At 41.5% G+C, this 26,984-nt stretch overlaps 1 protein-coding gene across 7 annotated transcripts in view; it reads right to left on the minus strand.

Annotated features, from left to right (window-relative positions):
- CARMIL1 (capping protein regulator and myosin 1 linker 1) overlaps nt 1-26,984 on the minus strand; it is a 186,813-nt gene that overhangs the window by 7,706 nt on the left and 152,123 nt on the right. For all 7 annotated transcript variants that reach the window (XM_035550592.2, XM_035550589.2, XM_035550590.2 and 4 more), the window contains 6 exons: nt 15,298-15,364; nt 14,781-14,977; nt 10,411-10,517; nt 8,697-9,129; nt 4,063-4,141; nt 1,608-1,838 (listed from right to left, as the gene is read on the minus strand). In XM_035550592.2, the coding sequence (XP_035406485.1) occupies nt 1,608-1,838; nt 4,063-4,141; nt 8,697-9,129; nt 10,411-10,517; nt 14,781-14,977; nt 15,298-15,364 (1,114 nt within the window). The remainder of the gene's footprint in view (nt 1-1,607; nt 1,839-4,062; nt 4,142-8,696; nt 9,130-10,410; nt 10,518-14,780; nt 14,978-15,297; nt 15,365-26,984) is intronic.

Here is a 26,984-nt window from a genome sequence, read left to right on the forward strand (position 1 = left end):
ACTGTCAACATAAATCGGCCATCACAAAGGAGTCAATCATTTTAATTTTTTCTGAGGGAAGCAATGACCTTCCAAATGCAACTTGGTCTGAATGGACACACTAATTCTCAGGACCTTCTCCACACATTTGACGTGCCTGTGAGGCCACGTGCTTTGGGAAGCTTGGTATCAACACGTGCATGAGCACCATGCTTGGCAAACACAGCTGTGTGTTTCTGAACTAAAGCTGATATACCATGCTTTAAAAGCTGATATACCATGCTTTACTGAGGAACCACTCTCAGTCTTTGCTAATTTGAAGACATCTGAGCTGTGCTCCTTTGCCCTCAGATTACTTTGCTACCATTAGTTTGGCCACATCACCATAAGCAACAGCAGGAGCAAGAATGTAAATAGGATTATTGCTTGGCTTCTCCATCACATCCCCTGGATGTGCTTAGCCAGCAAGTTGATACAAGCACCAGGACTGAAGTTAGACTGCAGCAGAGATGGTGCCGCTGTTGCTGCCACCTGAAGAGCTGGCCTATTACTAGCAAATACTAATTGTTCTCTCTGTTAAGCCCACAGTATGCTCTCTCTGCAGGAAGCATGAGCTGGCAGAAATAGATAGCTTAGGTCTGTTTGACACAAAACATTTTGAGATAACATGCTGCTTATGTTACAGATTAAGCATCACCAAACAAGCCACGCTTTCCTATTGTATTCATCTTCAGGAGCACCTCGCCCAACACCTCTCACTTCCGTGACCATTTTTTAAATGACCAATAAAATAAATACCCACTAGCATGCAGAGACAGACCAAGTAATGCTCAGGTACACACCAAGGGCAGGGAAGAGGCTGTAACATCCAGCTGCCCCCTTACCTCCAGCAAAAATAACATCTTTCTAAGGTCAGTGGTGAGGATGGGAAAAGCCTGGAGGTCTGAGAGCTCTTACAAACGGCTGTGCTCCCATTTTTCAGTCAGCAGTAATTGATAAGCTCTATTGGCCGTAGCCACTGGGAGAGTGAGTAACTAGCATGTAATTCCTCTCTACTGCAGTGGTTATGCTTTGGAAAGAAGGGGTTGTGTCATTGGCCTATTAAATAGTGAACAGACAGCATACAGGAAATTGCCAAAATATTTCATGCTACTGGAAATCTTCAGGTAATGTCTGGGCAGGAGGTTAGGAAAGAGCTGAAGTTAACAGCCATTCAGCTGGCAGCCTAGTAGGGTTATAAAAGCACAGCTACAATTATTTCCAATCAAAAGCAATAAGAAAAGAATCACGGGCAAAACAAGGGAAAAGAGAGTGAGAAACAGTAGCTTGCGTTAATTATTAAGAATAACAGGCATTTTCTCAAGGGGCTAAAACCAGCCTGCCAGAAAACCCCTAAGGACTTCAGTATTTAGAGCCAGGTGTTATCACAGGCTAAAACGTTTATTTGAATTAGGACAGTGGGAGATGGAAAAGGAGGAAACAAGTCAAGAGCAAGTGACGGAAGAACCTCTCCCTCTACATTTAACTCCTGTCCAGGATGTGGCCCTGGGTGTCTCCTTCAAGGCCCACCCAAACTCCACGCAGAAGTACCCAGCTGGGGCTAACGAACGCCCAGAAGAGCTCCTCACCGGTACGAGAGGCAGAGCGTGGTTTCTGTGGCACCGTGGGTCGTCCTGCCAGACTGGGCTTTGCGGACTGCAGTGGGGGTTTGGGGCTGGTTGTGTTGGAAGAACCTCTTGCTTTTGCTGCAGCTTCTGCCTTTGGTTCAGCTTTTGCATTTTTTTCAGATGATGCTGAGACAGAGTCACCTTTATTGGAGGCAAACCGACTCTCTGGAAGGGTCTGCTGGAGTTTAGGCACTAAAATAAACAGAAATGTAAATTAAAGTTTGCAGCATGGAAGGCTCAGTGTACGAGGTACTGGTACACAGAGCCTTCACGTAGAAAATACCTTTACTCATTCACATACGCACTCACACAGCTGTGTAGTGATTGTAAAGTGACCCCTCATATCTCATTTAAAATCACCACAAGAAGAGCATCTAGACACACCAATTCTACGCATGCTAAACTTCATAATTCAATTGCCTCAGAGGCGATGGCACCTCCAGCCTTTTTAATACATTTAGGTTGATGGCTGGCTGGACTTTACTCTCCCTTCATCTTTGTGGGAGCAGATGGTATGGCCTACTTGCTGAGAAAGCAGCATTGGATCAGTAGAAAAGGCAGCCCTTGGCTGTTTCGCACCTCTACAAACAAAAGGTTGGCTGTCCAAAATCAACAGAGAAATCCTGGCCCAGAAAATTAATCCTGAACCTGTGAACTGCAGGCTACGGCTTGTTATTTGTTGCTTTTAGCAAGCGCTAGAGGAGATTTTGAAACTTAGTAGAGATTAAAGTATTCTTTAGATAATATTTTGATTAATGTAATAACACAGTATAGGGACTATAGTTCCTACACATTAGCAGGCTTATCAACATATTATCCCAAACAAAGACCTAAGTATTTATGCATAAAACTACATTCACTTCCAAGAGATAAATCAGTTTTATTTAGCTACGCCAGTTGGTAGAAAGCCTGCTGGACATCAGGTTGCAGACAAGCAAAATGCCTGCCCCACTTTCCTCCTTTGCAGCTTTGAGGACACCGAAAGCTTGCACATCTCAGCTATAACGATGATCTTGAAACTTGTATGCTAGCTTGGGACTTTCAACAACTGTCCCATCTTTATTCTCAGGAACAGAATGACGGACTAACTGAAATGCAGACTGGTTGCCTTGGTACCTGGCAAAGCTCACAGACTTCCCTTGACCTACCTACCTGCTATTCCCATTCAGAAACCCTGCTTGTTATGAGAGTGCTGAGCACAGACATTTTAATGGCAATGGGAGGGGAGCATTGGATGTATTTTGTTGCAAGCCAATCTCCAATACATTCTTCTAGCCTACATGACTGTTTTTCAGCCCGGCCGGAGTTAAACTCTTGCTAACCAGAGAGTTGTGTGCTTACGCATACGTATTTGTGTGAGCGTGTGAGAGGGGGAGTTCATGTCTGCAGGCATGCAATAGACCTTTGAGCTGCCAGCAAAACAGCAGGATGCTTTCTCCACCTGTGTCTATGTGCATACAAAAGAGCAGGTGATACCCAGGCATGAAGAAAGGAATAATAACAACTTATTCTCCTTCTGAATCACGATCTGTAGTTTTCCTGTAGCAACATCCAGCAATTATCCATTAACTCTCTTTCTTGTCTTCCTAACCTCAGGCCTGTTAATATTATTAGAACCCAGTAAGTTGAAATAAATTAACCCAAGCCAAAGACAAACTGTAGCCGCAATAGCGAAGAGCAGCCTTGGAGAGCTCTCAAGCAAGAGTGGTAAAGAAAGGACTGCCATTCCAGGGCCCAGGACTACAGCTTGACAAGGGCCCTCAGCCAGTACACAGCAGGCCTAGCTGCAGAGTGCTTCAGTGCTGTAAGTACCAAGTTTATTTATGTTATTTTCTGCATGCAGGCAGTGTCCCTGGGCCTCCACAGCTTTGCAGACAGCCCTGGCTTTGCTCAAGCCACTTAAAGCCTGGGAAGAGCCAGCCTCCATTGCCTGTGGGATGTGTCTTCCGATAACCAAAAGCCAGGACTACTCAAGCAGGTACCTACACTGACTACTATTAACCTTGCAAACTGGTCATAGTGAGGTCTTCAGATGTATTCAGGAGTTTCACTTCTTTGTGTGCAGACATTTTTGCTGGCTCCTGGGTTCAGCTCCAGCTTTGCCAATTCTGTTACGAATCAACACCCGTTAGAAGGAGCCTCAGGCACGTACACTGAGTCCTTTCCCTCCTTTGCAGTGTGAAGCACAGGAGTAAAACAACAGCCATCAACACAGCTCTGGAGTTGACTTGACAAGCAGTGCTGTCAAACACAGTACAAAAGCGAGCTTGTTTCTAATCTTGTTCACTTAGCATAAGTTTGTGTTTTGCTTAAGCAATTGTTAGGTACACAATTCGGAGAGGAGAGTGATTTTGAACTTTTTTTTTTCTTTTCGCATTTTCCAGAAAGAGGTTATACCAGGAAACCCAGACTGTACCTGTACCACTTCCATCCAATCGTTCTGAGCTCATCGCTGTGTCAGAAGACTCCCTGGAAGCTGTGTCATTTCCAAGTTTCTGAAAGAGTGAGAAAAGCTCTCATGTTAATAATAGATCTACGATTAATACAACTCGGTGGTTCTGCTAGAAAAAAGCACCGATTTGGAAACCCTAAGGCAAAGAAAATTGTGCAAGTACTGACTGCTGAATGCACTTCCTTGTTTATTCTTCATGTCCTGGAAATCCAAGTGGAAAATAAATTACACTGAATTGATCACTAGCATTGATGTCTAGCAAAGCTGCAGTGACACCTTGCCTTCTAAGTGACAGGTCTACTAACGTGCAGGAGTTGAAACTAAAGGCTCAGATAATGGACTTGAAACTAACAAAGTCTTTTCTCCAAAGACAGCTCCATATTTAAAAATTTCTCATTTAGGTTTAAAAAGTATTTTTTTTTAAGATCTGCATTTTGAATATAAGATTGCTGTGATGGATCTTATGCTCTTCAGTGTACAAAAATAACTTTGTATTTTAAACTTACAACTCCAGAAGTAGCAGCACCCATGTGTTTACAGGATTGTTTTAAAAACAAATAGATCTTACTTTTTAATAAATGTTTAAAGCGACACATCAAAAAGGCTGCTGGATTTTCACCATCTCTAAAAAAAGTGAGGGTTCTTGTCCTTTGGAGCTTATGACCTAAAGGTATCCTATTTGTAGATAAAAACTGGACAACAGGAAAGGCAGGAAGGAAGAGAACAGCCACAGTAGCAGGAACAGATTTAGAGTGAAATAGTATTGTAAGTATAAACATAAAGGAGTGATGTCTAAATATCCCTGCTGGCCATGTGTCTTTCCCCTAGGGTGGCAATTCAGCACAGGCTTTTTAGGAGAAGCAGATTTTGGGGGGTGATACAGAAAACAGCACGGTTGGCCTTACAGATTTATGGATACCTCCATTTTGCTCATATAATCGCCCATCTCCTAAACAAAGCGACTCTTTAATACAACAAAGAAAAGGATGGAGGTGCTGAACACCTGCAATTCCTGTATAGGATGTGTCTGTCTTCCTACCTCTCCTCTAAGAATAGGTGCACACTTAAATGGCACACTGCATTAAGGAGGATGTAATTAGAATCAAAATTAAACTTCCTGTACTGTAAAATTACCTTGACACCATACAGCAATCCAGTCTAAGGGACTGTACTACAGGTTTTAAATATAAAGTCATCTGTATGTTAAAAACCATGTGTAAGCAAAACAAGTTGTTTTCCCATCAGAAGCACTCTAGAAACACGATGACTTGAAGAACTAGAGTTGTAAGCTACAGCGCCTGTATCAACACAATAAAGTCCCATCCAAATCTAGCAGGAATGTTATGCTTTGTACCACCAGGTGAGAGCTCCAGGTTTATTTTTATTCCTGTTTCTTTTCTGTCAATGGCATTTTGGCTCAATTCTCACCCCTCTATCTCCTAAAGCTAGGTATTTGTAAGACAATCTTGGCTATATATTTTTGAAGGGAATGCCACTCTCCATTTACTGGATCATTTTCCCACACCTTAGCAAACAAACTCTCTGAGAACTGAATTACTAACAATTTTTTCATGGAATATGAATTCTCATGAACTTTCACCAAAATACTAATTTTTCAAGGTACATATTGAAGATATATGCTTAAGGTTTAGCTACAGTAAGTGACTTTAAGAGAGCTTTAGGACAATATGAAAACTAATTTCTCTATAACTTCCCTCTCTAGTTATGTGATTGCTGGGGAAATACTACCACGTGCAGAGACGAATACAAAAGCCAGTGCTTGCATTTAACGTAGTACTTAAAAAAATGCAATGTCAGCATGTTTGGCTAACTAGTGTACACACATTACAAACTGCTTACAGTCCTGAGACAATGCTAAGCACTTACTGCAAAAATACACCCTGAGAAGCTGTCAGTCATGTCAGATAAATGCAGGCAAATTTATCCTGCAAATAAATAGTAACCAGGCTCTACTTTTATGAGGTACGTGCGCAGGATTGGGAAATACTTCTGTTGGGTGCAGCGGCGAGTGAATAAACAGGTTACAAATGAGCTTGGTGTGCTCGCAGGTCTTGCTCAAGGTATTTAAAAAGTCAGCCTGTAAACACTAGATGGAGCTAAAAGATCTTTTTAGGCGTGCCTAGCAGTTACACTAATTGCACATATTTATCTCCACCATTAATGCCAATTCTCACGTTGTATTCTAAGCAAAAGAAAACAAAAAAGCATTTACCATCTTTCCATCTACTGTGCACCTGCTCATCACTTGTATCTGTAACAAGACTGCAGGAGGGTATGAATGGAATAGTAAATTCCTTCTGGCTTTGTTTTCACGTAAAAGAACTCAGAATATAAGCAGCCATCTGCACCTTAAAGGAAAATACAATTTTCTGTGACTCTAGAATTCTGATAAATTCGAAGATATTAGGGAAGTTGGTGTCATACCCATCCTAAGCAATTTCACAGTCGTGGGATGCTTTCTTCTGCAGCTCAACCATCAGGATACTGTATGATTTTCAGCTTCACGAATGTCATAAATGAAAGTGCAAAATTAAACTGGTTGCTGTTGCAATCTAGGATGAAGTATGTGAAAAATTCTTTTGAACGGCAGTTCAGTTTTCTATGGTGGGGGCAACCTTGAGAAATGGCAAGTCACTACCCTGCTGTGTAGAGATTCCTATTTCAATTCAACTTTCTTGTTATTATTTAAGAAAAAAAAAAAGAAAAGAAAAGAAAAAACACAACCCCAAATGATCTACTTCTGAATTTTATAAATATCATTTTTTGCAAAAGACAACAAAAATAAGGTAAGTTTTGTGTTTTGGTTTGTTTTTCAATTCCAAAACTACTATTTTCTTAAATTTCTCTTTTTTATATTCATACACTAACATAAAGAGAGTGGGAAACTAATGATAAACATGAAAGGAGAGGGGTAACCTTTCCAAGCTGACAAAAAAACCTCAAAGGGTGAAAAACATACTACTGGGAAAAGGTAACAGATTTCCTTTTGGATAGCCGAAATTCAGGTTTTCAATCGATGCTATGAAAGCTAATCAATGGAAGCAGATTTTTACTCTCTCCACTTTCAAAAAAAAAAAAAAGTATGCCTGTTAATAGCCTACCTCAACCACATCATCCCAGATGTTAAGAAACTGAAAAGCACCAAGCAAACCATTTATGCAATTATAATATATATATATATATATATATTATCTGGCTTAAGTGTTTTAAGCAGACTGTAACAGTCTTATTTACAATCATGTAGCATTTTACTTGAAAACTTGGTGTCTTAGAAATCAATGAGGCTATTCATGGGCACTACTCAGCACCAGAGAGGTGGGAGTAGGTCATTTCCTCAGAAAATTCATTTTTATGCAGAGGGTCACTTCAACGAGCATATAGCTTGTTAGCCATAGCCTGAGGTCTTATTATTAAGACCTCAGGGTTTGCAGCAATAGTTCAGACATGACAGCAAGTACTGTAAGAGTGAGAAGAGATGTAAAAATAACATTTGAGTGTCTTGCTCAGATCCAGTTAGATAACTGCAGCATTGTAAAGGAAAACATGGCAAAGCTTGCAGATGAGCTTTGCCATGAAGTGATGTCTTCCAAATTGTTGGGGGATAATGGTGGGGAATGGGCAGTATGTCAGAGAGGAAGAGTGAAGGAGGAAATCACTGATCCTTTGGTAATTTTAGAACATGAGAACTGCAGCTGGGAGAAAGCAGGGTCTGACAGCGGGTAAGGTCAATGGGAAACGAGCATCAGGCAAAATATTCTGGTGCAAAATCTTTAGAGTTACATGAGGATATTACAACATGAGGATAACATGAAGACTGTGGAGAATAGGTTGTGTTTTGTGTTTTTTTTTTAAATGTATTATTGTTTTGAGTATTAGTATCTGAAATACAGAAACCCAAGGCATAAGAATAATTAGGCATGGTACAAAAGGACATAAAATTAATAAGTGTAACAAAAAAGCATGAGCTGGATAGCTATAAACAGTGTCTGGAAACCAGATTTACTTCTCTGCATGGGATGTGTAATTTAAAATATGACACATCTCTCCAACTTGCTACATCACCTTCCAAAAGAGAAGCGTGTAGTGGTAGTCTGCCAAACACCTGAGGGTACAGTGTGCAGGGCACCACAGTAAACAGTCATTCCTGGCTTTATGCTAAGCATGCTTCCATTACACGTGAACAAACCACACATCATATAGAGTGCAGACATCCAAACTGTGCTCACTAGTTGCTCCCAAATTACTCTGTAATATGTGCAAACAGTTACGTGCCCTCTTCTGAGCTTGTGGTGGCCTGACATCAAGTGCAAGAGCTGGTGTCGCCCCCTCTGCACGAGGAGAAAAAGTGCAGGCTTAAGGGCATGTCTTCTCTTGTGCGCAGCCCGGTCCCTGGCCAGGGCATTCACGTTCAACCACCCCAGCACTGAACAACCCTCCTTCAGGAACTCTGTAACCCCTGGTGGAAAGCAGGTTGATACGACAAGCCCCAGCTGCCAGCCCCTGTAGCCCCTCCCCTGGAGACACCTAGCTCTTGTCCATTTTTTACAACAACTCAAGAGAAATCAAACTGCCTTCACCTTCTGAGCAGAGGCTGCTCTCTTCTCCTGCTTGGCTTTCATTTCTGCGAGAAGTCCACTGCCCATCACCTGCACGCCATACCTCCGGCCTCCTTGAGGGCTTCCTTTGCTGTCACCCCTCTCAGCCTTTGCAGCATCATCTGGCTGTGCCTCCTCCAGCGAGTCTGGTGTCTTTAATTCCTCGGATCGCTCCGCACCGCCATTCTGCTCTGCAGATTTCGGCTCCTTCTTATTTGTATCCACAGCTGGGCTTTTTGCAGCAACCTTGGGTGAGGAGGGCTCCTCAGCCGCCACCACAGTCTGAGGACGTTCAGATTTGGAGCCCCTTGATTTGATTAAGTTAAGGAAGCCGCTCTTCCTTGAGTCCCTTTTCTTCTTCTCATCACCTGCTTCGCTGGGCTCGCTGCCATCTGAACTTTTAGTCGACGGTCTCCTGATAAAAGACATGGACATTTCAATCTCTTCGTCACTCCCCTCCCCCTTCTCTTTTAAATAGCACAGAATGACTTCTCCTGGGCAAAGCCAACCTTTTGTATGATCTGTGTGTTGCCCTGGGCTCAGTCATTAGCTGGTGCATCTAAATTTAAAACTGCATCTTACAGGCAGAGCATTCATGCTTGAGGGGAAAGCTGAGCACAGAGCATTCCTGCATACAAGCACCCCAACTGGAAAGAGCCACCGGTGAAGCAAATGGAGACAGCTAATGGGGGCTGTGAAAAGATCCTTGAGCCACGCACATGGCCAGGGATGTGCAAGTTCACAGGGACATCTGAAATGAGCGGCTGGCAGGAGCCCAAGGGAAGCACAGGAGGATGCCGCAGCCTGCCAGTACCCTGAACTTAACCTGGCTAATCCATTTTTCAAAGCTACCACGATTTTACCACTACACAGAGTATGTCACACATGGCTTCACATGTCACTACAAATATTTGTAACACACTGACTTTAAAACACTTGCTTTTCCTGCCACTGCTGTCCACCAGCTCACACCTACTATTTTCCTTAATGGACATCTCATACAGTACAGAAGGGGTCACTCCAAGCTGTCCAGAATTTGCCCTAGCTTTCTCATTTATTCATGGAAGTATTTATGTATGCATTTATGTATGAACCCAAGCATGCATTAATGCAAGAACTTCTAGATGCATGCATCTGCAAATATACAACCAAGTACAAAGCAATTGTGTAAGCCAGAATTTTCCCCCTATACAAAGCTAAAGGAGACATATCTTCCAGACAAACATATTTCCTAAATCTGGAGTACTACAAACTGTTTAAATGTATCTTTAACATATATTTCTAAAACAGCATAAATCTACTGTCATTGACCACAACAGTGTGCCCGATCAACCCTTATGAGATAGCCACATCCATGTGTGCACTACTGGCACTAGAGAGGAGAGCCTTGACCAATACACTGCTCTGCTTTAGCTCTAATGAGCTCCACTGAAGGCTGGTATGAAGCCAACTGAGTTATACAAATACCTGCTAGTCAATAATTCTCTCCACATGGCATACCAAAGCAATTTATTTCAAAGTAGTCATTTTTAATGGAGGGTAATTGAATTCACAGTATCTTAGACTATTAAGGTATTTTCTGACTTTTACAAAAGCAAACCTGAATATTGGGAACAGAAATCAAATACAACTTAGAATTGCTATTTTCCCAGCTATCAGGATAGATTATTTTAATTATTTTTTTAAATTAACTTACTTTGAATCCATTTTTGTGACTTTCTTAGTGAAAAATTCATCCACACCTTCATCCACTCTTCCCATGAGACCATTCTGATCCCCTTCTGGAGGCACTCCAGCAGATACCTGACAGAAGAAAATATCTCTCTAGCGTAAAATAATTCAAGTGCATTTGTTTAAATGATAATTATTAATAATTAAGATATTATTAAAGTTGCATGTGCCAGCCAAACCTCAGTCAATGGAAGCACCAGCTCCTTTACTCAGGCCAGTTGCCCCACTATATCAAACACAAAGTAACACAAAACAACAGTGGCAAACTGGGTAGTGCAACCAAATACTGGGTGAGACTAGGAATTGAATGTCTTGGGCTTGTGAGAGTAGAGCACTAATTAAGATAGAAATGAAAAAAGCAGTTAAAAAAAAATAAATCCTACTCTGTGTGTTTGCAGTGGTCACCTGCAGAGAACATATTTTCAACAGCTATTTGGTTCCCTGTTCAGAGAAAAACTATGTTCTGGATTTGGAGATTTAGAAACAGAGCTCCAGTGGGCTAAGAGAGCCTTTTAAAAATCATTCAATGCATAACATCCAGTAGCAGAGAGTCTAAATACAGAATCCGGTGTTTCACTTCAGAAATCGAACACAGATTTTCGCCGAGCATCTAAAAACCTGCCCCCTTTCTTTGGTTTCAGCATCTATATTTTGAACGTGGATGACTAAAGGCATCTAAAAAAGCTGAGTTAGCAGTACCTGCCAACCACCGAGGCCCTGTGAAGATTAGTCGGTGTCTCTGTAGCCTCCCGAAGATGAAACACGCCATCTCCTGGGAGGAATTTGCATGTGGTCTAGCTCCTGCATGTGGCTTTGATGAAAAGCTCTATTACGAGCAGAGAAACTTCCTTCAATTTAAAGGACATATGAAACCCTTTCAGGTGACTACAAAGGATGCCACAAGACCCAGCCCAGTTGTATTCTTGGTAGTACTGATGACCAGGAATTAGTCTGCCACAAAATAGTAGGATTCATGATTTGAAACAATTTTAAGTCAAGGAACCCGCTAGCTGCCGCAGCAGTTCAGAGTAACCCTAGCTTCCCTTTTCAGCTGGAATACAGACTTGTTTCCAAGCCTCTAAAAAGAAAAACAAACACTCTAAAAACTCACAGTTAACATAAAACCCAGCCTCATTAACCCAGGATGACAGCCTGCATATGAACCAAAGCTTTGACACGTCTGTTAAACTTTTTAGCTGCCAGTGGCTGAATCTTGTTAGAAGCCTAGTATTTACCTGGCCACCAGAGACAATAATTAATACTTTATTGATTCTTGCTGTATTAATGTAATTCTAATCAGACAAGAGGCTATCTGGTAAAGACTGCTTTATTACCTGCATGTTTTCAATTAAAAAAAAAAAGCATGATATCTATTTAAAAAAAAAAAAAAAGTTTTTTCCTAAGAAGCACAGTGATTTCTCAGACTTCCAACTCTTGTCACTTTTGTTTTTTTTCCAGAGAACTTGTTTAGCTGAAAGATGTGAAACTAGGCAACCATGCATGCCCTGACATCTGTTTTGGTCATATCAGTGCTCTTTGTCCCAAGGTAAGTGTTTGACTTCCCTCACAAAAAATGGTTGACACTGACATCAGCAGAAATAAGAAAGTATTTGATGGTTTCTAAGGATGAATATTAAACTGTTTCTCTAGACAGTAAGAAAAAGCATCTGTGTATCAAAGGCAAGTCCATTTCCCAGAGCAATGCAAGAATCCAATAATCCACCGCAAATGAGATCTACCTCAAAACAGAAAACATTTTGCAACTGAAAAAGCAGCAAGTTCCTAAAAATGTACTAAGGATGTACACAAATTTTGGGGTCTAATAAGGTATGCAAGGCACAGAATTTTCTTATAGATGTTTACTGTAATGCCTGTTAATGTTCAATGTTAAGGTAAAAGACTAAGCTCTGGTTTATTTCATCTCTTAGGCTCCTAATGCTAGAGGAAGGGGAAAGAAAAGGGGAAAGGGAAAGGTGGTTAGTTTGTGTTTGTCACATTTCTTTTAGCCTAACTTTAAAGGTGAGCCCTCTATGTTCTTCACTAAGGAAGAATCAGGCCTGAAAGAAGAAATAAAGTGAATCACAGTCTGTTTGTTACATGCTCATCTCTTTCTTGTACTAGATCTTCACACGTGATTGAAGAACCCATCAGGTGAAGATCTCACCAAAAACTAAATTATAAACAACTGTTTCATCATATTGTGTAGAAGCTTATTGGGGATGCTGAGTTCTTCTTTTCTCTCTCTCTCTCTCAACACTCATTTCAGGGTATACATTTCAGTATATACCCTGACAGAGCTATAAAGCTTTCTTCTGCCCATCCACCCCAAGTTAAAAATTTATATTTTCTCCTTTTTAGCTTCCAGACTACAGCAACTCACAGAATACAAGTCTGTTTTTCAGCAAAACCAGAGAAATACAGCTATCATCATTTGAGATTCCTTAAATTACCCATTGGAAATAACGGGAACAGGAAACAACCAAACAGTCCTGCTTTAAGCAGTATAAAAGTTTAAGGAAAAAAAAAAAGCTATGCAAATAGTTTAATCTTTTGATTCAGTTAACACACCCCCAAAATATTTGCTCTGGGTGGACATGAAGCCGTAAGTTTTGGCTAAGAAAATCATGGCTTGCAAAGGGAAAAAACAAACAAACAAACAAAAAACCTTGACTGAAATCCCAGATCCATACTGGGCAAAGCGGGGATCTGAGATTGTGCCTCTTGCTTCTCAAGTGCTTCTCCTAACCATTGCTTTCTATAGCATCAAAGTGGCAAAAACATCAGCAAATCAGCTCTGCAAACAATGACAGAGTCCACTCGTGGCTCTAGACTTGAAAATTTGTCTGTCTCATTTTTGGAAGCATCGAGCAAACATCTCGAGTCTTTTAAAGTTTTGTTTAGATTTGTTATTAGGTCTGAACAACTAAGGAATTAAATGGTCCATCAAACCAGACAGGGACAAATGAGTTTCAGTAAAAAAAAAGAAAAAGTTTGTTTCAATTTCTGCAACTATTAACCCCCTGTTTCCTAATTAATTCAATATGGATGAACGTTCCCAGAGCATTGCATTGTCATGGGAAGTAGCACTTCCTCTTAACAAGAGGTAAGCTTTTTGTATCTGTCAAGCACGATATTTTATTTTCTGGTCACCAGCCTATTAGCAGAGCACTTGCCCTCCCATGCCCCCACTCCTTCCCCACGCTTACGCAGGTGGCACAGGATGCGCTGAGTAAGTTCAGATGGGAAGCAAGTGTAGCAACTGGGAAAACATGTGCATTCTGCAGAGTTGGAATCAGATGGAGTAAACACAGATGCGTTTTCCCTACAACGTGAAGTCCAGTCTGTCCTCCTGCTACCTCTATCCTTCTCTGTAAAGGGCAAGGGAATGGAAAGTTGGCTTGCATTTCCCCCTTTGCTTCAAGGTTTCTCCACTCCCAAGTGGTATAAAAAACCTGCCTTATGTGATCCTTCCCAGCATTAAGGAAATCTTCAAGGGTCCTCTCTTCCAACAATCCTAAGGCAGCAGACGAGGCCACAGACATTCATTACTAGGCATTATAATTCAGAGAAGCAATATCTGCCCCTAGATAAGGGTTATTTTATCATATCAGCTCTGCTCTGTTGCCAGGAGATAGCTCTGTAACTCCTCCAGATCTGTCCTTATATACCCTGAGGATATACCATCACAGAAATAAGTCTTCATTGATGTGGTATGCCAAGGAAATGGAACTGTGGGAACTCCACACACGTATACTTGGGTTCACACCAATGCCTTTCACAGACAGACAGTGCTCTGTTTTGCTTTTCTAAGGCAGGCTTCAGCATGAAAAGCAGATCTGTGACTATGCAGATTTGCTGGCCCAAACATCACCTTCAGCTAGGGAGCTGTGGGAAGCTGGGTGTCACAGGGTAGCTCCTCTGAGAGCTGATAGAAATAGGAATCCATGCCAAGTTACCAAGTCTTAAAGCAGGCAGAAAAAAAAAAGATTAAGACTTAGCAAACCCTTGCAATATAATTGAAATCTTTCGTGGTATTTCATGAGTTTCCTGTGAAAGCTCCATGTACTTCCAGAAACTGCTTCCATTAAAGTAAAATAAGTAAAAAAGTAAGTAAAAAAGGATAAAACCAACCCTGAGTTTAGGCTGTGTCAAACAAGACAGAAAGCTTGTAATAGGGATTGCACACTGAAATACATGAATACCAGAAGAAAAACTAAGAAGTTGCTAATAGCTTTTAAAACTTTAACATTTGTCCTCATTACTTTGCAAGACATGACTCATGGCAAAAAGCAATCAACAGACAACATCGCCAACAGGATTTCGATGTAGACTCACTGCTGCTTGGCTGGGCTGCTGCTTTTTATTCCTTTTGGGCCTTAATTTTGTGAAGTGTTCGAGTTTTCTCCCTTCTTCTGATGGCAGCTCTGAAATGAATCCAGACGTTCGTTTGTCCGGCCTGCTGGAAGGAAACGGTGGGTCTTCTATATGGATAGGTACTTCTTCCAGTGCTTTATCTAGATCAAATTCCATTTCTAAGAGAAATCAAAACTTTCTAATTAGACTTAACATGCTGTTTAAAACAAAAGACAATGCCATTCCTTTCTTTTGTGGTAAACAGTTATGAACACGTTTAGAGAACGTGTTCAGCCACAACACGTTTGTGAGCAGACAGAGCATTGTGAGCAAGCACTTGCTACCAGACACACTAGAAGATTCACGAAACAAAGCAAGCAACATGGCCTCAAATGCACTCCGGAAGGAGGGACAGTCTTCTGTGCTTCTGAATAAAGAACTATCTAGAAGAATCTCAGCAAGCAAAGAAGTGGAAAGATTTTATGAAATCCTCACTTACCAAAAGCTCTGGACACCGGCCGGAGCATTCTACTGTGGATGCTTTTCCTTTTTGACTTAGGAGTCATCTGTCAATATAAAATAAAAACAAAGGACTTCAGCGGACAGAAGAAATAACAAGGAATACTTTTTCCTTTCTACACAGCAAATCTGTTCTCGAGATCTGATTGGATTTAATAGCAGGAAGGAATGTTTTTTTTTTTTCCTCCCCTTCTCAAACATTCATAACTTTTTCTAAATTGGCATTTTGTTGAACTGACTTTGAAAATGAAGCAGGGAGGCAGTTATTCTTCCCATTAAAATCTTAGGTTGTAAACAGGATAATTAATTTAATCGTCCAACCATTAACTCATTGATTCCCAACTGTAAAACAAGGTAGCTATTAAAACCACACCTTTGCATATGGGATTACAAGGCACGGAAAACTTAAGTAATTACTGTGGCCTCTGTTACACAGTTAATGACAATACAAGGGACCAGTCCTTGTTTTGGCTTTTACTTTTGATATAAAATACACTTCCTCAGCTAGTGACATGCCTCTGGGAAGGATTAAAATCCAGGTGTCTACGCTTCTGGATACCATCACACAGCTCACCAAGCTTCCCTAGGAAAATATAGTCTAGGAGCATGCAGCCCTTCAAAATACCGTAAATACCATGCCAGGGTTAGCGATACCACCAGGAAACACACGACTTCCCTGGACTTTAGATACGCTAAGGTGTAAAGTTACCTTTACATACATTCAATGTATCTACGATAAGTTATGTGCTATTCTTCTTCTCACCTTCACATTACCAGAAAAAGGAATATGTTGCCTTTAGAGCACAAATACCCAGACTTAAGACTCAGTTTTGTTAATTTTGGAAGAAAGCTGCCCTTATTTTCTTGCCTGAACTCTTGTCTGCGTGGCAATTGCCTGAACTCTTCTGAAAGCTTGCGTGGCAATAAAGACTTTTTGCTACAGGAAACTGTGCATTGACAATTCTGAACCTTTTAACTTAGCTCAGCATTTTAAGACTTGTAAACCAAAAGCTGAGCTGCATGTTTCCTAAGGAGTTAATTTAAAGTTACTTGGCTCCTGTAAAGATAGGCTCTCTTTGTGGCAAAGTCATATTTGCTGGCTTCAGTGACATCTGTATACTTCCAATACTTCCACTCACTTTCTAGCCCTACCTAACGACTTCGAATGTGGAGTGCCAGTCAGGAAGCTGGATTTTGTTATGGCTCACAACTCATGAACAGAATTGTTAATCAAGTTTAGTATTATCAATTTTAAGAGAGCCAGAAAAGGCATAGTTGGCACTGAAACTTCAGACAACATGAATTTTTAAAGTTAGGCATTTAATAGTTTTTCCTTATGGAAAGTTCAGTGCCCACGCTCACACGTACTAAATTTAGGCTCCCATCCAAAGTAGTGAGAAGGATTATTATGTCACTATTCGCAGGGTTTTGCTCGGGGTTTTGACAGATTTTTAGAACAGGAGAGGTATTACCTGTCTTCTCAACGTCAGAAAAGGGCAGCCAGATTACAGAGTGGGCAGTGATAGCACTGTCCATGCAACAGAGCTGTGTTTTTGCTGCCATGAACATCACCGGGAGAAAAAGATACCTTCAGCTGCAGGTTTCTATGTCCACATTTGACAAGCATCAGTTCATGGTAAAGTAACTTTGTGATCAGACAGGAAATAGCTTGCTACCTGAGGAGACGTACGATGAAACTAATGAGCAGGCAAAGTGCTACTGCAGCAAAAGGTCAGACGCTACTTTGAGAGCTAGCAATAAACCAAATGCAGGGTTTATCTCATGATAAAACTGGGCTCATCCAAAACTGCAACAGCCGAAGGCATTTGCACCTCATGCGATGGTGAGCTGAAGCAGCTCAGCATTTGGGGTACAGCAATTAGGAGCCACCACCAGTTGCACTTCCAGCTGCAACCTATTTCTCCTGGTAATGCATATTTACACTCATTTTGGTCTGTTTGCAACTTCTTTCTGGTAGTGCAACTGGAAATTACGTCAGGATAATGCTGCAATTCATGTGCTGAAGAAGATCAGGAAGGAAGACAGGAAACAAGGCTGACGGTAGACTTCTGATAGCTCAGGAACTGCATGTCCAGTGTCCACAGTGCTCTTGGATGAACACAGACAAGCTGAGAGCCCTGCCTTGGCCCAAGGCACCAATGCAGAACAGCACAGGTTAAGTTTTGAGGCTCCTGTGCAGTGACTTGAACACTCCAAGATACCCCTGACAGCCAGGAACAGGATGACTCCATCTTCTTTCCTAAATGAGAAAGAGCCCCCAGATGACCCTGCAGAGCTTGTGCTGGTGCTCAGAACCCTTTATCATCGCTGTAACTTCCCGTCAGCCTGGCACAATCCATCAGCAGCTTGGATGCTGGGGATAAAGGCAGAGGGATACAGATGCTTGCCATTTGTTTTAACAGCATGAATATAACAGCTACACATACACTTTCATTGGAAAACCTTCTGTTTTCTAGCCTGTTTAGGAAGTGCACAGATGAAACACGTCTTGTCAAGTGAACTTTCTAGATAGCACTCAGAACAAAATGGGTCAAAGCACTAATTTAAATAGGCCAGTGTGCTCTTTCTACAAAATACTAGACCATCTCTGCTTCATATCTCAGACATTGAACAGCAGGCTACAGCAGCACGGCACGTCTCACTACCAGAGGAGATGTCTGAACTCCTAGGGAAGGATCTTGGCCCTCTCCAGCCTGAGCTCCATTTCCCATAGTTGAGGGAAGGAGCTCAGGTTGGGCACATGCACACCTTGTGCCTTTGCACCACCTCCGGCCACACAAACGCAACTCAGCTCTACTGCCTCACCTTTCAACCCAAGGCCTATACAGGGGAATAGCTGTTGGCATCAACCTCCCCTCCTTGACTGCTTCCACATCTTCCAGAGACTTTCCACCACAGCAGGCCACCTCCTGAAGTTTTTCCTTGCTTTGCCTACTTTTCTGTGAGCACACTGCAGGCTGCCTGGCAAAACAGCGAAAAAGATTAACCTGTGTACCTCTATTTCTTGGAAGCCCTCATGGGGGTCTGCATGCACGCATGCCGCAGCTCTCTCTGGAGATGGCTCCATGAAGTTATCCCTCAGGCCACTTTAGAGTTAGGCAGTTTCATGTGTCCAAGCTACCTTTAAACTCTTAGGATCTCTTCTTAAATGGATCGCTGCTCACAGATTTCTTCTTGACTCCCTTCTTCACAAAGCTATCTGAACACTCTTGAGTTTTCTTAAGTTATCTTACCAAACGTGGAAGAACATCAGTATCTCAGGGATTAAGAACAACAACTAAGGTCACATTTTAAATGCTTGAAGCTTTGTTTCCAGTGCTAGAAACTTACGTGCCTTTAGCAACAGAGTCTTACACACTACATTCCTTGATTATACAGATAACGGGAACTACTCTCAGTGCTTAGGGATGTGCTCATTTCCATCTTTCTCTCCTCCTCCTCCGGAATCATTTATATTCAATCCTATTAGAGATGCTCCATGACTCTCCTGTCATTCTCCTCTTGAAAGACTTACATTAATGAACAACTTCTCCCTCTCTCTCAAAATTCGGCTCCCCAACCCATCTCTCCCCAGCCCTCCTTCCTGCAAAACTACATATGGATTTTCAGCTTTGAGAAGGCATTAGGAGTGACAACAGGTGAGAAAAACATTCAAAATCTCAAAGCGATTCAATCAGACAAAGAAAACACACCTGACCAAACTCAGAGATAACCCATGACATCTCTTCCACCTGGAACTTGCTATGTCAAGAAAACCCTAGTTTATGCTCACTCTTAAGCCATTGTTTCATCAAGCTGTGTGATGCTTGAACATAAAACCCAAGCGATAGATTCTCTTTCTGAGCAGTAACACTCCTGCTTAGATCTCATCAGCACTCTGCTTTGGTTTGGTCTCACAGTCAAGAGATGCTTTAAATTCAAATGCTGTGCTGGCTGAGCCTTCTTGTAAAATCCAATCTCATTCCTAAACTACTGCCTATTTCTTTTTGTAAGTGCAGATGGATGGCACTAGAGTCTCCCAGGAGACTAACACAGTAGTACAGAGGCAAATGGAGCAGAAAGACGCAAACAAGTAGGCCAGAAACAGCAGAGCTAAAAAAATACTTACACTTGTACAGCAGAGAGTCTCCATGCAGCAAAAAAGAAAGAAAAAAGAATATGAATGGGGAAGACAAAGCAATAGCAGTTTTCAGGAAAGGAGGCAAAACCAGAGCTCACCAAAATAAAGAAAACTAAAGCCAAAACACTTAAAAGTCTTAGCAGGAAAGGTGACATGCAAGAATGAGGTAAAAATCCTTTGCATTCGGAGGTGCTATACACTTCGTGTTTCCAGGGGCAATCAGAGACGGATGTGATTTCTCTCGCTTTATCTATACTGGGACAAACTCAGATTTTCAGATGTTTGTTTCCAATATATAGCACTCACCAATGGTGCCAACCTGCCACCTGCTGTCCTAATTTACTGTTCTTTTTCAATTTGCTGTAACCAGTGGTGAGAGAGGTTTTATTCTGATACTTCCTAGTCTGAAGGAGGCTTCTAAATTACAGATTTGTAGTTTGTTGTGGAAAGTGGGAGACTGTGGAAAACAAAACAAAGCCTCTCTTGAAATACTGAAAAGGAATGTGAGTATGTTTTTTTAAGGTTGAAATAACCCTACTATAAAAAAGAGGTCCAAAGTGACAGTATTTCTCCTTTCCATACGAAGGTTTAGAGGTGCAGACCATTCAAGCACTTTTGGCACATTAGAATGATGCTATGCCATTAATAACGTGTGACCTTTCCTCTCCCCTCCAAAATTTATAAAGAAAAAAAAGCACAGCCATCATATGAAATGAAGCGATCCCATAGCCCATCTCTTTGGTGGCAGATTACACATCCAGTCACACTCCTTCTCAATTTAGAGTAAAATTGTAAGAGGAAACAGTTATTAGGAGTGTGGCTTTGTCTTCAAGTCAAATGAGAACTGCAGATATTTGTACAGCGTCTGTGCTAGAAGTCAATATTCGTGCTCTGGTTTAAACTACTCAGCAAGGAAGCGCTGCATTTTTAAATGTATATTGCACTGGGGTTTAATTACCAGCACCAAAAACAGTCTGCTCATAACACGAAGTTCATCATTTAGTTGTTGAGGAGGCACTAAGGTCAATTATGCGATGCTTTGACATTTTCAGCAGTAACGACCAACTTGTCCCAGTTCATACTTCTAAGCTTAGCTGCAGCTAGAAGTTTTAAAGATCAGATGGCAAACTTTGAATGGCACGAGCAGCACTGGCACACAGAACCAGTCAAAGGACTTTTTTTCCAACTGTCCTCAGGGTTTTTATTTTTATTTTCTCTTACCATCCAAAAATTTGTGCAGAAATTCTCAGCTAACAGTGATTCAGGCAAACCTCCTCATTACTCCTTTTTTTGTATGCTATCCTCTCTCCCTCTCCCCATCTCCCTGCCAGACCCCACGTTCTCTCTCTTGCCCATCTTCTACACTACCATTTACTAGGGCTAGTCTGAGGCTCCCAGAGAGACTGCAGAATTGAGAGAAACATCTCTGAAACCAAAACCATCTTAAAAATAAATCTCCAGCACACTTGAAAAATCATTCTGCAACACAGCTTCTCTTTCAGGCAGTGCTCTTGGTAGTACTCCGGTATGTTCTGTGTAGGTAATGCACAGGCAGGGAAGTTATTTACATTATACAAGCAGCTGGATGTGAGATTAGGACCAAAGTGCAAAGCTCTGCACATACCAGGAAACAATCCCAGGTCTGGGGGAGTTTGCAGCCCACGGTCCTGGTCCTAGCAAGGACCTATGGAAGTTCCCACCTTTCAGGCTCCGGTGATCTCACCTGAGCTGCTTAAAAGCTAAAAGGTGCTAAACAGCTTGAGTAAGGAGGGAGAAGGAGGAGGGAGAAGCACGCAGCAGGCAAAAGGCTAGACAAGGAACACCATTAAGCAAAGCAGAGGTGAAGGGACTTGCCTGAAGCCACCTAGAAGTCTGACGGCACCGCAGGGAGCCTACTCCCAGAACATTTTAAACCACCGCTAAATTATTTCAGATGCATGTGTTTTGCAGGCCATGTCTTGGTAACTGGCATCTCGTCAAAAGTCCTTGTTTTGTGTTTTGTCTTTTTTTTTTTTTCCTGTAAAGAATCCTGACCTGCTAAGCTGCCACGATACCAATCACCATTTCCCACAGTTCCTCTAGTAACTTCCTTTGACAGAGATGTCACACATCTGTTGTCTACTTCAGAAACATAACAAACAACCTTCAGGTGCTTGTCATAAAACAGAGCAGTAAATTGACCAACTTTGCTTTTTTGCATCTCAGTCTTTGGACACACAGGTACTTTACTCTCCCAATAAAAGTCTTAGAAAGTTGCTACTGCTTGCTTCACCCACTGAAGGTTTTATAACGTGATTTCCACGGTAAAACCCTCAGCATAGCTTGCAGAAATTCAGCGATGTATTTTCCACCGGCAATGCTGATGTCCTGAACCACCACCATCCCTAGAATCCCTCCCTAGAGTGCCATTGTCCTTGGGAAGTTAACTGCAACGCCAAAACACAGGACAGCCAGCTGAGTGTTTTAGAGGAGGGAAGGGTTTTAGAGGAGGGATGAGAGCACAGCCACAAATAACACAGTTTGGAAACCAAGGCCAACCTGTGACTGGCTGCTGTTTGTTGGCACAGTTGTCCTGAATGCACGGGCTACGGCATTTTTACACCAGCAGAGGACCCAGTCCTGACCTTTTATTTCACGGTTTCGTCTTTTGTATGGAAGTACTATACATTTTTATATAGAGTAGATAAATATGGCATACAAATAATCCACGCATAAATTTAAGGAGTCTGCTGCTTTTCTTTGCCCTCCCTAAGAGTTAAATTTCTAGAGAAAGAGCTGTGGTTCAAGATTAATTCAATTAGTCTCATCTAAACCACCCTGACCTTTAGAGTTACTTTGTACAGTAACATTTTCTGAAAGAAAAAGCGTAGTGCTGCAGTAAAATAAGCTCAATAGACTCAGCCTTGAGCTCTTTCATTTTGCTAGCCAATAAACCCTTTTTTTTTTTTTCTCCTACTTGCTGAAATGTGGCTTATGGACTGTATGATATTTTGCCAAGTATTTCCATGTATTCTTGTAATTAATAATTTTGCACTTTCATCTTTCAAGTCGTGTAAAATTTCTGCTAATAAATATTCCCGCATATGGATATCCAAGGCCTTTATTAGGAAGAGTAAAAAAAAATGGTGCATTAGTTAAACTGAACAGTTCCTAAAACTATTAAACTGAATTTTTTATTTCTTGTTCCGAATGATTATCCCACAAGGAAGCCTGCCTGCATCTATGTCACCTGCAAGAGAAAAAGCAATTCCCAGCATTATCAGTGCTGTTTTCCAGTTCCTCATGAAGAGGGTAACAGCATCTTCTGCAGCAGTTGAAAACAAACAAAGGGGATGGTTCCAACTGATTTACTTTACTTAAAAATTAAGTATGGGGAGCTGATGCAGATCAGATAGCACAAACCGTTTTTTAAGCCTGCTCGGTTATGATTGTTCATTACCTTCAGCTAGCAAATGCTAATGCAAAAATTACTTGGTTCATGGCCCAAACTTCCGTACAATAAGTAAAAAGCACTTGATTTCAGCAAACAGTGAGGCATGGGCAGTTGTTTCAGCTATTCTCAGGCAATTCTTTAAAGACAATGACCATATGCATATCAGGTACCCTGGGCAAGAACATCTTTAGAGCAGGTTTGAGGCAAGGTCCTACTGAATGGGAACTGTTGTACCTGGCTGCCCTACAGCTTCCCAGGACTGAGAACCAGCATGAATTCTGTACCTCTCCTTTTTCTCTACACCCTGAAGTGGACAAAAGCCTCCCAAAAGGATAAATGTTCACCCAGGCAAAAACCACCAGTCATCTTTGCGCCATCATTAGACCCGTTGGGGGCAGATGATGCAACAGTTTTGCTTGCTCTGCAGCAGTGATATTTCAAAGGAGAAACAGTAAAGGGAAGAAAATCATCATAAAGAATCAGATGCAGATTACCTTGGATGGAGACTAGTAGCCTCTCTGCTCAGAATTATGATGGACTCTTTTTCCCTCAGGCTCACTTGAGCTGCTGCTCCTTTCTCCCTGAAATTTGCCTCAGACACCTTCCTAGGACACAGTAATTTTTAATGTCCTTCAGCCACTTTTGAGATACACTTTGTGAATATAAAGATTAAAAAAATATATCTTCTCAATTTTAAGTCTTGTCAGAAACTACTATATCGAGATATCTCCCTATCAAGATGGGGAGATGTCTTGATAGAGAACAAAATCGAGATACCCACCCTTTTTGACAGGGAGATATCTTGATAGGGAAATACCAAATATTCTATTCCTTGTATGGAAGGCAGAAATATTTGAGCAGACAGACATTTTGTTTCAAAACTACAGTTTCTTCTCTAAAACAAACTGACAGACAGGGTCAATCATAAATATCAAAGAGAGGATGGCAAAACTCGAAGGCTGATCTACACAGAGCTATCACGTAACTGGGATACATGATTTTAATAATGGTGGTTGGCCAGACAGTCATGGGAGAGCACGCAAGCCTAGGGGAGACCGAAACACCAGGCAAGAAGAGGAAGATGCCTACCATGTAAAACAGAACTGCTCACCTGCATGTGAAGAATTAAAAGCTGGCTAGCAACAAACCAGCAGATTCTGCAATTACCTGGAGCACATAGGCACAAATTTCCCCTGGAACATCCAAATACCAGGGTGTTGGAAACGACCCACAGCTAACATGTACAACATAATGAAGCTATCCTGACTCTTCAATCACTTTGTCCTCCTTTTCTGCTCAATGTTTTTAGTTTTCTTCAACGTCTGCTTAGAGGGCTTTTTTCACCACTTTATGTGCTTTTGGTTTCAGATTAGCATTCCAATCCTGTCATCACTTCTGACTTCCGAAATTCACAGTAATTTAATCTTTACTCCCATGAAGTAAGATCTTAAAGCAGGGAGATACCCACCATTTTGCAACGAGGATTTAGCTGACCTGAATAACAGAGAAAAAAGAATCTATTTACCTCTAAGTTTCCCTCTAGTCTGAGAGAAATGTTCTGAGAGAGAGCATGATAAATTTTTATATAGGATTATGTGACACAGTTGTCTATGATAGCAGGGATGAGATCTGATGACTCAGAAGCTCTCTCCCAGCCTTCTGGCACTATGCACACCTGCTTTATTTTATAATTTCTGATTCAAGTAATCTAGTTCATTTTAGCCTCCTTTTTTGATGACAAAATATAGCAAAATCTAATAGCACTCTATAACTGCCCTCCTCAGTACTGAGGCTCTCTCTCTTCTTCCTGTGAGCAACTGTTCTTTACCCCCACAATATGAGGTCTCAGTCTTGCCAAGCAGAAAATCACAAGCTTCCTGTTCTGCATGAAACAGGAGCAACGAAGCACTCTCAGTAAGACAGAATTGTGCATGTGCTATTTTTAGGAGGCTTTCCAGATTTCAGAGTAAACAAGCCTGCTCCACACAATGCAGACAAGTAACCTGGGCCAACCTATTCATTTGAGACACTGGTGGAATCAAAAAGCAGCAGAATCTATACAGAAAGCTCCTCAACCCCTTGAGAAGGCCAATTTGCCAGGTATTAATTGAATCAAGAAGCACTAAGACTGCAGACAGATGTGTGCTATAGGAGCAGCACCACCAGAGGTTATTCTCAAGCTCTTTGCTACTGTCCCTCTGCCGAGGGCTCCTTAATCTAGGTTTTGCCAAGAACTCCTCCAAAGGAGCTCTCGCTAATCTGCCACGGGAAATACTAAGCAGTTTTTTTTTTAAACAGGGGCTGTGGAAAGGTGAATTCTGGATGGGACGGAGCAGCCGGGGGTGGCACAATCTGTAGATTTCACAGCTACATGAAGAAGACCTTTGTCAGCCACAAACTAACTTCTTAGCAGTATCTCCCTCTTAAAACCACAGCAGGAGAGCAAAACCCTCAAGTTTCAGTGCATGCTTTAAACGTTCCTTTAGTGTGACTTTTTCACCACGTGAAATAAAATGATGGAAACTCAGTAACTGCAAGACAACTACTGCCACAAAAGACAAACCTACACAGCCTCCTCTCCACCCTCAATATACGTCTGGGTCTATTCATGTAAAACACAGAATCACTATTGGGGGAAGACAAGCTCACGATAGAGAAGTGTCATGATGCAAACTGAACTCCCAACAGCTGCAGTTCATGATATTCGTTTTAATCTAAGCAGAAAGCAGTCTGCAATTTATTTATTTATTTAAACCCAAACATGTAGTGCCATTACTAGAAGCAGTTTATCATTTCCTTCCTTTAGTTCACATTGCAGCAACAACGTTCCCTAAATTGTGAGAAAGAACTCTGGACTCACTCGGAAATCTCCGTTGGTTTAAGAAAAATATATTCTATAGCAATTATCCATCACCTCCTTCCACTCAGAGACACCAAGAAAAGGCAATGAAAGTCAGTAATCTTTTAAATTGTTTCAGCTCGGAACACATAACCCCTCATGAGCCTGAAAGAGACTTTAGTGTGTGTTCAATACATGTAACAGGCATTGAACCACCACAGACAAGGACCTGTAAGGGTTGTAAGGTCACTGCAAAACTATACGTAAAGGCACTCAGGAAAAGATAACAAATATTTTTGGAATGGGTAACAAATATTTTCAACTAAAATTAATGTAATCATAATAGTAATGGTTAGTCTAACATACAAACACAAACTTGCAAATGAACAAGATACTCCCAGATTCTGCCAAATGATCACGCCAGCTCCCTTTGTCTCTTGCTTTCTCAGACTTGGTGCTGTATATATAGGGAAGGCTTAGTCTGTGCTACGTGCCTCCTGGTGATGTTTTCATATGCTGCCCTAGTTTGGGCTGAGTCAGAAATATTACTAGTCTCCCACAGAGGTAGATTTTCTTGCAGGCTTGTGATGGATCCTTTTCAGAAGCCAAGAATACTCTCATATGCCATTATGCCAATTCCTAGCTCCCCACAAAGTACTGTATTTGCTGTACATAAATGGCCCTTTTCTGCTAATGTATGTAAGAGAGAAGCTGAGGTGTCCCCATCGATTCATTCTGGCATTCATCCGGGCTGCTGCCATTGCCCTCATCCCTGGCTGCTTGTTTCTGCCGCTCAGGATTAGTTCTGGGCACTCAACCAAAGGACCAAGCACTCTGCAAACTAACCCAGGAAAGGAAACCTCTGGAAAAAGCCTAATTTTAAGCTGAATCAATTCCCACACCCAGTTTGTAGCATGGCTGCATGAACTCTAGTACAAGTGTGCATGTGTGGGTTGGAAAGAAGAAACTGTGTACAGTGGAAATGCCCTTCACAGCCAGAACAATGTTTTTTGCTGGATTAAGCTGCTTGTAGTGCTAAAGACTTTTTTTAGTAAGGGAGAACATAAGGAATCCAACAGGAACTTTTTTTTTTTCTTTTTTTTCCAGAAAGTATTTAGTCTTACTTCCAAAAAGCTGCCTATCTATGCCTGAGAGAATTCTGCTGCAGGCAACAGAACATCAAGAATCGGATGTGGTAGTAGGTTAGGGACCTACATATTTCAGTTTTTCTTCCTACAGTATCAGCACACGTGC

The sequence above is a fragment of the Cygnus atratus genome, chromosome 2, assembly GCF_013377495.2.
Source record: "Cygnus atratus isolate AKBS03 ecotype Queensland, Australia chromosome 2, CAtr_DNAZoo_HiC_assembly, whole genome shotgun sequence".
Classification (NCBI taxonomy): Eukaryota; Metazoa; Chordata; class Aves; order Anseriformes; family Anatidae; genus Cygnus; species Cygnus atratus.